Source organism: Limulus polyphemus, unplaced genomic scaffold, assembly GCF_000517525.1.
Source record: "Limulus polyphemus unplaced genomic scaffold, Limulus_polyphemus-2.1.2 Scaffold2298, whole genome shotgun sequence".
Classification (NCBI taxonomy): domain Eukaryota; kingdom Metazoa; phylum Arthropoda; class Merostomata; order Xiphosura; family Limulidae; genus Limulus; species Limulus polyphemus.
The window spans coordinates 118,148-130,995 of NW_013667908.1; the positions used below are offsets into that span (position 1 = coordinate 118,148).

At 35.5% G+C, this 12,848-nt stretch overlaps 1 protein-coding gene across 3 annotated transcripts in view; it reads left to right on the forward strand.

Annotated features, from left to right (window-relative positions):
* The window catches only part of LOC106466549 (cytochrome P450 1A1-like), a 43,044-nt gene that overhangs the window by 8,472 nt on the left and 21,724 nt on the right, over positions 1-12,848 (forward strand). For 2 of the 3 annotated variants that reach the window (XM_013926841.2, XM_022394584.1), the window contains exons 3-4: positions 10,064-10,243; positions 10,386-10,479. In XM_013926841.2, coding sequence (XP_013782295.1) covers positions 10,064-10,243; positions 10,386-10,479 — 274 coding nt within the window. Of the gene's footprint in view, positions 1-5,002; positions 5,073-10,063; positions 10,244-10,385; positions 10,480-12,848 lie in introns of those variants that run through there. The other variant, XM_022394583.1, reaches the window with a different exon arrangement.

A 12,848-nucleotide genomic window follows, 5' to 3' on the forward strand; every position in this document is an offset into this window, starting at 1 on the left:
AATTAAAGTTTCCAGAAACTCTCCACACGCCTATAAATATAACCAACGCGAGAGTATCTATTATTGATTTGCTATAGTTGGTATACTATAAACCTCGGAAGCTATAATTAGTGATTAAACGCTTATTAATCGGAAAACTTAAGATATTTGAACAGGAACATTTATAAATTTCGAACATTACAAACCATTTAACTTTAGTGAATTCACATGGACATTAGTATTTTTACGAAAACATTATCTAACGTCATCGGTGGAAAAAAATCGGCGTGTGATCAGTAAAGACCACAGAGCTAGCTAGCTCCCTATTAAGTGAATTATACTTGCATAAACTCGAAATTAACTCGATCATCGTGAACCCTCGATAAAACATCAAGGAAGTTCCAGACCAGAAAAAGACTTTATATCGTTTGTAAGTTTGTAAACTTTTGTGTGTATATATATTTATATATAATTGTTTTTAATAACTATTTCTGATAACTGTTATTGTAAATTGTAATGTTCTTTATATATTAAAACACATTTGTATCAAAAAAAGAAACTGTGTTGTCAAATATCATAAATTGGACACATATCGGCATTTATTTAACTGCTAAATCTAAATTACAGTCTAACTCAGTTTTAACCTATTCGAAATTGTAATACTTAACAGTTGTTAAGCACAAAGTTATCCATGGCATATCTGTGTTCTGTCCACGGCGGGTATTGAAACCCAAATTTTAGCATTATAAGCCCTCAGACTTACCATATAGTCGTCGGAGGGCTAAGGGGACAAGTAAAGACAGTAAAAATATTGTACCCTGTGACTGGACGTTGGTTATATGTGTAAATTAGAAAACTAAGGTTGATTATGGTTCTTGATTATTTCTGTAAAAGAAGATTCAAAGAAGTTATGAACAGAGGTAACAAAAGTATCTGCTATCAAAAACTTAAGTATATTTGTGTCGTTAAGAACATTAACATTGTTATAGTTGAAATTGGATGTATTATCGTTTGTGTTGTTTTCTGTAGCTCTGCAAAAGTTCTTTCCAGAAGCAAGAAAGATTAGTTTCTGTATTGATTGGTCCATAGAATGGTTTCAGCTGACTGTTTGTTCAATATTGATAAACTGTGTTATTACTCTGTTAAGCCGTCTGTTTATTTGGTGGTTTAAGTCTAGGTTTCCAGTGTTAAAGAATATTTTTTGAGATGTTTTAATTTTAGAATTTATGCGTGGATTTTAGATGTGATTTCAGTGGTCAGGAGAAGAAAAAAACGTTTCTTCGGGACAGAATCATTAACAAATTTGTTGATAGCTTACATGATGGACGAGATTTAGTTATTAATGTCTGTATGTGAATTTGTGGAGGTAACTAAATCGGAAATAGAAGATTCTAGAGCAACCTTTAATGATGATCTGCAATCAGGGCATTTTAAAATGAATTTTCAGTGTTGAGGCCTAAATATTTTTCCGGAACCCATTCGTTTAAATGTACTAATAACAACAAATATCATCTACAAACAAAACATCAATATATGAGGACACATTAGTTATACAAATGAGCATATTTCTTACAGCCTGTAATGGTTAAAATTTCATTAAATGAAAGTTTTACCAGTTTGTGCTACAAATGTTATATCAAAACATATTAGCACAGTGTTACCTAGTTCTGGTCCATATTATAAATCAGTCGAATTGACCGACTTCGTTGCGAGAGAGTTAACAATAGGTTTTCATGAAGCCAATTGTTAAAAGAACGAATAACAAACAACATGTAGTCTCTGAGCCTTTGTTTTAGTAACTAAAAATGGGAATAAAATATTTGAGATGGGGATAATTTGAGAGAACAAGGCTGTTTTTTAAAAGGGCCTAGGCTACTGGGGCAAAAAAAGGCAATTTTTCCTTCAATGGTGAGGCAGGAAAGAGAACCCATTGAAGGAAACGACCACTACTTAGTATGTTAAAAACGCAGTTAATCGTTTTAGCTTTCTAAATGGAGTTTGATGAAAAATCGGAGGATTTAAATAGAGTAGTAGTCTGTTGTAAAGCAGAGTCGAGTACATCTTCAGAGCCACCAGGGTGAGTGTAGAGTGCTTGATCATTGTCATTAACAAAGCATGACCTGGGTAGTTGAAGGCATATTAAATTTGAAGAGTTTGTCCGTTTTAATTTTTAATACACGATTGAAGTTGGTGTATTTTGTGTCACGATTATTCAGTACCATAACTTTGTTGTTTCGTGTTAAAGTAGTGTTAAAAAGTGTAAGATCAGCTGAAGAACTAGGAAATCAGTAAACAGCAAGAAAATAGAAATATTATGTGGAAGGTGGATGTCAACAAGGATAAATAACTTGGATAGTGATGACGGGATGTCGTGAATGTGTATGTTTTCTTATAGCAAAGCCACATCGGGCTATCTGCTGTGTCCACCGAGGGGAATCGAACCCCTGAAGACTTACCGCTGTCCCACCGGTGGACAAATATCGTGAAAAGGACGTGGGAAGATTTTTTGTTTGTTTTTGTGTGTATGTTTGTGTGCGCAAGAGTGTTACCTGTTTTCTGTGAAGTTCGGGTATTGTGTAAGCTGAAAAGTTGTAGAATGTAAAATGCAGTTTTAACAATGTTTTGTTAATGGAGGTGACGTCTGCAGTGTTCGGCCACGTAAGGTTAACAAGTTCCACTTTTTGGTACGGAAAACAAGTTCGGTTTCTTGATTTAGAGGGAGAGGCAATGGCACACATAATGGGGCCAACAACAATATTTTAACAAGATTTTAAGTAGATATTATATACGCTAAGAAATAGTAATTATTGTAATAACATTTGGAGAGCTTTACACTCTTTTCGTTTAATGATCCCTTTAAAATCTGATTAAACGATAGCGTTAACTTTTGTGGGGGACGACATTTCAGGAGGGATCAGACCCCTCACTAGCGCCAAATCCGATAACAAGTCTGAATGTTCAAGCAGAGCAAGGTTAACTAGGAGAAGAGTGGTTTAAGATGTCGGAGAGATAGTAGTGATGTCAAATACAAGAATGCTTTAGGGAGTCGCACATGATCGTGAGTCGTTCTGCCTTCCCTTATACGAGAGTTCGTGATGAAGAAGACTTTTGTGTATTCAGGAAATATGACTTGGTGAATGTCAGATATGTTTTTGGTTTTTCACAAAACATCCGAACATATGATTCTGTCTTAACAGGTTCTTAACTTTAGTGAAATTTGAAGAATGCATCCAGGTGATGTTGGAGTGAGACTCTTTGTTTTTATCAACTAGCGATCTAGTTTATGTGTTTCTATCACGTGTTCTTTTGTGATGCGAGCGCTAAATTCTGATGTGCTTAACAAATGTGAGCTTTCAGACCATCCTACAATTGTTTACCTGAACATAAACCTAATATTTGTGATTAAAATCGCGTAAACTGGAAACGTTTTTTTAAGTATATATAAGTAGTGTTTTAGGATATCTTTTGTCTTTCATCGCTCAGCCCAACTTACGAATTCTGATATCGAGTGGAAAGGATTCATGGGTAGTGGTTTGTGTGAGCAAAAGACAGGTTTGAAATGCTATTTTTATACCACTCTGATTTTGAGTCTAAAATGAAGAAATTAAGAGAAATATGAAAAAAATATTGTTTACATGATTTTAATCGTAAAATCGTAGATCTGTCGGTTTCTAATACTTCGCCAACTTTTGGCATTTAAAATGTAACATTAATGCAGTTCCTTGGAGAAGAAAAACAATGGTGTAAGTTTTAAATCTACCTCATTCTTCTCTATGCCTACCAGAAGAATTTCTGTGGCTGAGTTACAGCAGTGGGACAAATCCACTCGGTTAGAAACTTTACGGTTACCGTTAAAAAACAGAACTACATTCAGCATACTTACCTAGGTAGTAGTTTCTATGGTACTTCTTTACTTGAAAAAATCTGTAAGAAGAACACGTACAGGTTAAGTATGAAAAATAAATAGGAGAGTACAATTTACAGTTTGATTAATCCTTTCGTAAAGTCACTGTATCAGGTTCATTACCATATCATTTCATTTCACACAAAAAATCAAAACTGTCCGTAATCAAGCACCCAGAAATAACGCCCTGTGTCTGTCTAGGTGTTTTACTATTCCGACTACACCTTGGAACGCAAGAAAAATTCCATAATAACTAAGAAAGTTACAACTTGGGATCTCCCCCCCCCCCGATAAGTTTTATAAAGATGAGATCTTTCAAAATCTCCGTTTCTTCTGGAATTCATCTTTACTTACTGCTCAGTCAATGTAAATTATCTCTCAACCGAGACTTCACAACGATCCTGACTCTTTCATTATGTATGGAATATTGGAAAATCCCCAGACCTGCGAAGTCAGTTCTTCTAATACGTATACAAAAGAGCAAACGTGAGCTTTAATAACAAGCACCAAAATGTTCTAAAAACGCAAATCTCCTTCAGGCGGCAGCAACAGTCTCACATTCACATAAAGCACGAAGAGTACTTTCAAGCTGGGGACAAAAGGTCACGTATTAGTAGGAGTTACAACGAAAATCGTAAATTAGTTTTAACTGAGAGAATCATGATCAACTTTGCGTCAGACGCCTGAATAATGGCCTCAAAACGTCTGAAACCAAGCTCCGGTTTTCTACTATTCTTAATACTGCACTATTTACTTCATACATGCCGGAGAGAGTACATCGGTTGCAAAAAAAAAAAGTTTTCAATCTTCTGTGTCGGAATTCTGTTGCTTATGCGAATTACCTAATATGGTATAAACTCAATACATTGGTTGTGACTGAGGGCAGAGATAACGCTTTCAATGACCGAAGGAAACAGGATAAGCAACAGAAGGTTTGATCCCAGGCATGAAGGATTATTCTCATTCGATGTCCATTAAAAACGACAGAGCAACTATTTCCATATGAAGAAATTCATCTCAATGGATAATGAATTGTGATGACGCAGGCCTTACTTTTGTTATTATTACAAGTGTAGATAACGTCACAAGCATTGTAAACACGGTCGCGAACACTGGAAGTTTTAAGAGAGTTTATTACCAATAGATTAATAAGAATTTTATAGTCAACATTAGATAATGTTACCTGACAGTAAGTATTGAAGTTAATCGTATGATTTTCTTCTACTTCTTCTTCTTTGTTTTAGTAAAGGATGAACTTTGTTTGATTTTTCGCTAAGTGCCAAGCTACTCAAAGGCCTATCTGTGTTATGCCTAACACGAGTACCGAAACCTGGTTTTTAACGATATAAGGCATCAGACTTACCGCTGAGCCATTGGGGAGGGGGGTTAAAGATTAATATTGTTATTTGAATTTCAGTAGAGGTGAATCAGTGTGTTTGTTTGCTTTGTTTCAGAATTTAAGCAAAGCTACACAATAGATATTCAACAACACCCAACGCGTATTGTAGCTAACAGTGACGGGATATGACTGTCACTATTGTAACTCTCTCCAAAAGTGGAGCGCGTTCTTGCAGCAATCGACTGCGAGCCATGCATCCTCGGACTCGCAGTCTGAACATGCTAACAATTAGTCACTCACAGTCTACACATGTTAACTATTAGTCACTCACAGTCTCAACATGCTAACTGTTAGTCACTCGCAGTCTGAACATGCTATCTGTTAGTCACTCGCTGTCTGAACATGTTAACTATTAATCACTCACAGTCTACACATGCTATCAGTTAGTCACTCGCTGTCTGAACATGTTAACTATTAATCACTCACAGTCTACACATGCTAACTGTTAGTCACCCACAGTCTGAACATGCTAACTGTTAGTCACTCACAGTTTAACATGCTAACTGTTAGTCACTCGCAGTCTGAACATGCTAACTGTTAGTCACCCACAGTCTGAACATGCTAACTGTTAGTCACTCGCAGTCTAACATGCTAACTGTTAGTCACTCCAGTCTGAACATGCTAACTGTTAGTCACTCACAGTCTGAACATGCTAACTGTTAGTCACTCACAGTCTGAACATGCTAACTGTTAGTCACTCACAGTCTGAACATGCTAACTCTTAGTCACTCACAGCCCGAATCTATCAGAGCCGACAGATGTATTTAGCGATTAATAATTATCAAACATTCCTGTGACGCGAGGGCATTAGCAAAATCATGAACAGTTTCTAGTTCAAATATAGTGAGATGTTGATAATTCTAGGCATAGATTCGTAGAGTGTCTTTAACATAGTTTATAACAATACCCAATACATTATTAGAATAACTAAAAATATTACTGTTATTGTTAATACTGGTGTGATTTTGTTTTTCCTATTTTCGTTTGTTTGTCTTAGCGCAAAACCACATTGGGCTATCTCATCTGTTCACAACGGGAAATCGAACTGCAGGTTTTAGCGTTGTAAGTCCGTAAACTTACCGCTGTCCCACCGGTGAACTCCTATTTTCGTAGAGAAACGGCTTTCGGTAGCACAGGGATAGTTTTGAGGGTTTATAACGCTTAAATTCGGGGCTCGATCCTGATTGAACGTAGATAGCCTATTGTACAGCTTTACACTCAAACAAACAAACGAATCATAGAAAAAAATAGTGATTTTTATCATAAATTTTCTTGGTATTAATACTCATTCTAAGGGTTTCGAACTTATTACTGTAACGATCGTTTAGTTCTTCTGTAACTTGGAGTCGCGATCAGAAAACCGAGCTATAGTAATGAAGCATTCAAGTTAATCAATACTTATGTCTAGTTTTGAGATATTTCTGCTGTGAGTTTTAAACGTGGGATCAATCTGGATTTTGCGAGTGTTCACCACACTGGATTAGAGTTACAGGTGTTGCTGAGTCTTATATGACTACAGTTGGTTCCTGGTATGCAGCGTTATCAGAGCGCTCACCAGTTACTACCCATGTATCAAACAACGTTGCCTTGTTTCGTTACTAGAGAGATCCAACGTCGTTGACTTCTTTCCCAGGTGTAGTATTTATCAATTACTACCAATACTTTAGAAACAATGTCCTTGTTTCATTACTAGCATGTTAAAATATTGCCGAACTACTTTGTCAGGCGTAGTGTTCACCAAACTGTAAGTACTGTATTACCAACATGTGTGTGAAGCAACGTTGTCGTGTTCGATTACTAGAGCGTGCCAATGTCGAACTAGTTTACTAGGCGGAGTGTGATATATCGTCCACTAGCCAACACGGCCGAGGATGTAAACACGTTGTGTTTGCGCGCCATTGTCTACTAAGCACGTTATTTATTTATTTATTTATTTATATTTTTTTGGCTGCAGAAAAGCCTTGTTTCCACCCTTACTGCATGGCTCCAAAGTGGCCACCTAGTGATATTACAATGCCCCATGACAAGGAAAATAATTAATTTTGGCACTAAACTGTTTAATCCTTTGACATTCTTACATGCATGTTTTGTGTAGTATAATGTAGTTAAAAAAGCCATGTTACAACTTTCAAAAAGTTATTCAAGAGTGGAGCGAAATTTTTCAGGAACGCATCCCCAATAATACATCTAAAGATTGTTGCTTAACGTCGTTTCAGACGTAAGTCCCACTTTCCAGGAACGTGTAACGGGGATTGTTGTTGTGGATTTCGCGCAAAGCTACACGAGAGCTGTCTGCGCTAGCCATCCCTAATTTAGCAGTGTAAGAATAGAGGGAAGGCAGCTAGTCATCACCACCTACCGCCAACTCTTGGGTTACTCTTTTACCAACGAATAATGGGGTTGACCGTCACATTATAACGCCCCCACGGCTGAAAGGGTGAGCAAGTTTGGTATGACGGGAATTCGAACCAGCGACCCTCAGATTGCGAGTCGAACGCCCTAATCACCTGGCCATGCAGGGCCAGGTGCAACGGAGTACTTGTGTAGTTGTGTCATTAACAACTTTAGCATAATCGAGAACAGAGATATTCCAGTGTTCTTGTTCTTAATTTCGTTTATTAGAGAAAAATAAATACAGTTAAGATCAATACATTATTATTTGGAGTGCCAATAGGACTAACCCCAGTATTATTTAACAAATCTAGTATAAACCCAAAGCCATTGTGAGAGGCTTACAATAATGCTTAGAAGTGATATAAACATAAGATCTATGAGAAGAATAACAGAGCATATTAACCAGAAGATAATTTAAATCAAACCTTTGAGTCATCGTTTTGATGACCTCTTTTCTTGTTATTCCAAGATTTATTGTTGGATTTACCGCTGAAAACAGTTGGTATAGATTTCATCTTTTGACTTTCCAGAAGGGGGTTCAATTCCTTCGTCTGAATAGTCATTAAAAGCAAGGTATTCAAGAAAAACTTCAGCGAATTAACCAATTAGTTGAAGACTCTTGTCGTCACTTTTGTCATTGTCTTTTCCTTATACGTTATCTTTAATATTGTTAGTTGAAGACTGTTGTCGTTGTCTTTTCCTTCCACGTTATCTTTAATATTTTTAGTTGAAGACTGTTGTCGTCACTTTTGTCCTTGCCTTTTACTTCCACATTATCTTTAACATTTTTAGTTGAAGACTGTTGTCGTTGTCTTTTCCTTCCACGTTGTCTTTAATATTAGTTGAAGAATATTGTCGTCACTTTTGTTATTATCTTTTCCTTCCACGTTAACTTCAATATTTTCTCTAGCTTTTTCATCGAACACGAGCTGATTATTTTCTTCTTCACTATTGTTGTCTTCTGGTTCATTAATTCTTTCTTCAACTTCCTTACTGACGTCATTCTCTTCATCTTCAGTGGGTGCTGCTTTGGCAACCCCGCAGTGCATACAGTTGATCAAAATTAAATTGCCAGTCTCGAACATTATAATTACCGTGAAATCTAATTCACCTTAACACCAGATTTGTAGGCATGTCTTGAAAAGCCAATTCGGCTGTCAAAACTAAACACCATTTAAAAAATAGAGTCTGTTACCACTTAGGTGTATCCAGTCGAAATAGCCTTTACATAGTGAAACTATGTCAGTCAACAATTCGATCATATAAAGAAACCACAGGTCATAAGAACTCAGTCAACAACTTGACCATTGTTACAAGTGGATTTACAGACTTCAGCCTAAATAATTTACAAACATCATTCTAACTAAAACTGTTCTATTTAGTATAATGGCAAGTAACCATCAACCAGTATTTCACATATCCTAAATTGCAACTAATGTATTATTATTTAATATATAGTTTATACTTGAATAAAGAAGCACATTGTGCTAATATAATATTAAGTTGGCAACCAACGATTTGTAAGCATAATGAAATGATTTTTATTTAACATACTACACATTTCAATAGAGAATTGATCTGTAGTATGTTCTCCCCAAAATAAATCACTTCATTATGCTTATAAATCATTGTTTACCAACATGTTATTCCAGAGAACAGTACAAATCTAGTGCTATTCAATGTAGAAAGAATGTAAGCCAAATATTTTCAATGAAACGTACTCAGAAAGAAGTTCTTACCTATCATAAGACAGGTTTGAGATTATTGTAAAGCTTATCAAAGAATCACTATTCCTCTTTAAAATAGCACAACTGTGAAAGATACGTACAAATAGAAACCCTGTATTGTTTTAAACACAAAAGGTCCCTTATTTACTCACTTCTGTCTTATTTTTAATTGCAGTGTCTTATATCATTATAAAGTGTAAGTCACTGTAACTATCTTTTTCTATACTTGAAATGTCTTAAGTTGCGAAGTTCGGTTTAACCAATTTAAATCTAGGCGCCATAAATCATTGTACCGAGCACTCGAAATAGGACACTCGAAAAATACGTAAAGAGCTCCAAAAGATTGAGAAACACAGTGTAAGATAATACGTATTAGTTCTAAAAACGAAGTGAATTACATCTCAACGTGAAATTCTGAAAAAGGTATGTGTGTTGGTAATTTTGTTTGTTGTCTATATGCGCTTAGACATCCCTAATTTTGAACTGACAGACTTAATACATCAAATAACATAAGTTAGAAACTATACCAACGACAAATCATTTCTCTAATTTTTCAAGTTTGTGTATTTACCTTTTTAAGTATAATGCACAATTAAAGACATTCTTTTGATTTGATTTGATTGACTTTTTTGAATGCTTGTTTTTTTACTGAATATTCAGGGTATTCTAGAACCCCACAACTGTCGCGACTTTTGGCCAGCCTACAACAAAAATATGGAAATCTCTTCACGTCCTGGGGTTGTGGCAAACCTTATATTATCGTCAGCGATTGGGACCTAATGAAGGAAGCACTGGTTTCCAAAAGAAACCACTTTTTAGGGCGACCTCAAAACATTACTGGTAAGATTAATTTCTTGTCTTCATTTGTCGTAAAATTGCAAATCAAATTATTAAAAAGAATTGAGTGTTTGGTGACATTATTTAATTATTTTTGTAACTTCATGAAATGAATGTTGTCTCCTAAATACGGTTTACGTTATAGCAAGGATGATGAATGCTGGCTATGCGAACCTCGTTTTTATGGACTACGGACCAGAGTGGGAAGTCCTTCGCAAATTGGTACATTCTGCGATCAGGTGGGAAATTATGTAATTTCTATTTATATAAATTAAATTAATAATGAATTATATACTAAAAGCAGAAGAACTAGTCATCTTGAGAAGTTTTATAACATTGGTACTGGCTGCAATTAGGTGGTAACTCGTGTAAGTTATAACTCTAATAATTTTTATTTGTAATGTTTGTTTTGTTTTTAATTATGCACAAAGCTACACAAGGGCTATCTGTGCTCTGCCCACCACGGGTATCGAAACCCGGTTTCTAGCGTTGTAAGTCCGCAGACATACCGCTGTGCCACTGGGGGGCTTATTTGTAATGATTCTAATAGTTATTGCAATGTAAATGATAGTTCGTTTTTTTATATATGCGAAGTGCTGACAGAAATACATTATTTGAAACATTTGATAAGAAGAAACGACTTTCAATTTCAGAAGAAAAAAAATATTTAATACCAATATTTCAGTTTGCATCTTAGTCAGGATATAAAGCAATACAAAAATTGAGTGCACATAGCAAAATAGGTTAAAGCTTTATATATAGAATATTCTAGCAATTTCTTGAAGGATAAATTAATACTTTATATGTAGAATATTCTAGCAGTTTTCTGAAGGATAATTTAAAGCTTTATATATATAGAATATTTTAGCAATTCCTTGAAGAATATATGCTGTTTTTTTATTGTTAATAAAAATAATATTACGGTAATTACATCGCGTTATTTGATAGCATGTGACAAAATCAGTCTCATAGAAACAGTGATTTATTGTTCTTTTGTGAAATACTTTTAGGTTTTTGGTTCTAAGTTCCATGACTCAGGTCGGCGTAAGCAAAGTCAGTGTAGGTTTGTGAATAAATTACCTGTTCATAGCGAAAGGTGTAGCCCCCCCCCCAGTGGCACAGCGGTATGTCTGCGAACTTAAAGCGCTATAATCCGGGTTTCGATACCCGTGGTGGGCAGAGCACAGATAGCCCATTGTGTAGCTTTGTGCTTGATTACAAACAAACAAAAGGTGTAACCTTAACAAATTATCAAATAAGGAATTCTATGCGTCCATATATTAGTAGAACCTAAATTGTTTTATTCTAACAATCATTTATCTAGTGAATTTCTTAGCAAACCTGTAAGTCATGTATATTAATTCCTAAATAATTCAGTTATAAGTACAATACATAATATTTGATGTCAGAAGTAGGATTTGACAGTAAAGGATCACTAAACTCTGAAGAACAGCACACAAATGTGAAACACTTTGAAGGCTTTCAGACAGTGACGTAAGAAATCGAAAAGAAGAGCTGAAAAATAAAATAGAAAATAATAGAACGAAATCAAAACTTAACGAGAGACGTGGCTGGGAAATAGAGGAATATGATCACCATTTCATAGAGGATTTGAAACATCCTGACAAAGAATCAAGAATGTGACAAAAATGTGGAAGTAGGATAGTCCACTTAAAAATAATTATCAAACATTGAAGGACAATGTGTTCAAGGCTGTAGAATCGGGTTCACTGTCACTTAGGACATTAGAGGGTCATTCATTGCCAGCACCAACCTGATAACCCTCAGTTTTGTTCTTCTGATATCGTTAATAAACCTTTACTTGTGATTACAAATGTACAGCTTTCCAGAACGTTTTCTAATAATTTGGTCAAGTTTATGTTTATGTTAGAATAAATGTATTTACTTTAATATTTTCCACTTGCAACGCCGATAATGTCTGAGGCTTGAATGGCGCGCATATATATATATGTGTACATACATACATATTAAATTATAGTGTGTATTGCAGCCTGTTAATTTTGTAATATTTATATAACGATTTTAAGTTTGACTTTTTCATAACAAATCCCACCCTCGAAAACATGGTATTCCCCTTGATACAATCAATGTCTGGCGCGAGGCCTGGGTTTAATAAATTTTTGATGTTAAAATTATTTTTGTTTGAAATTAAGCACAAAGCTACACAATGGGCTATCTGTTCTCTTCCCACCACGGGTATCGAAACACGGTTTCTAGCGTTGTAAGTCCGCAGACATACCGCTGTGCCACTGGGGGGCGATGTTAAAATTACTGACTTCTAAGAAAATGTACGAAGTGCCGTTGTAGGCCTCATGAAGAAGATACAGTACGGCTATAACGATGTTAAGAGTTTTGTGGAAACCATTGGCTTCATACTTACAGCTGTTAAATAATCTATAGATGCCGATATTATTGTTCTAAAAGGAGATTGTGAAAGATCAAAAGTTTTCTGACAGACAAAACAAGAAAATAAACAGATCCACAATGCGAGTAGTGTTAAAGTTGTTTCATTTGTTTTTTGCCGAATGTTAATATTATTTTTCGAAGTGCATTTGTGCAATACAACTTGTAGGGTGGGGGGGGGGGG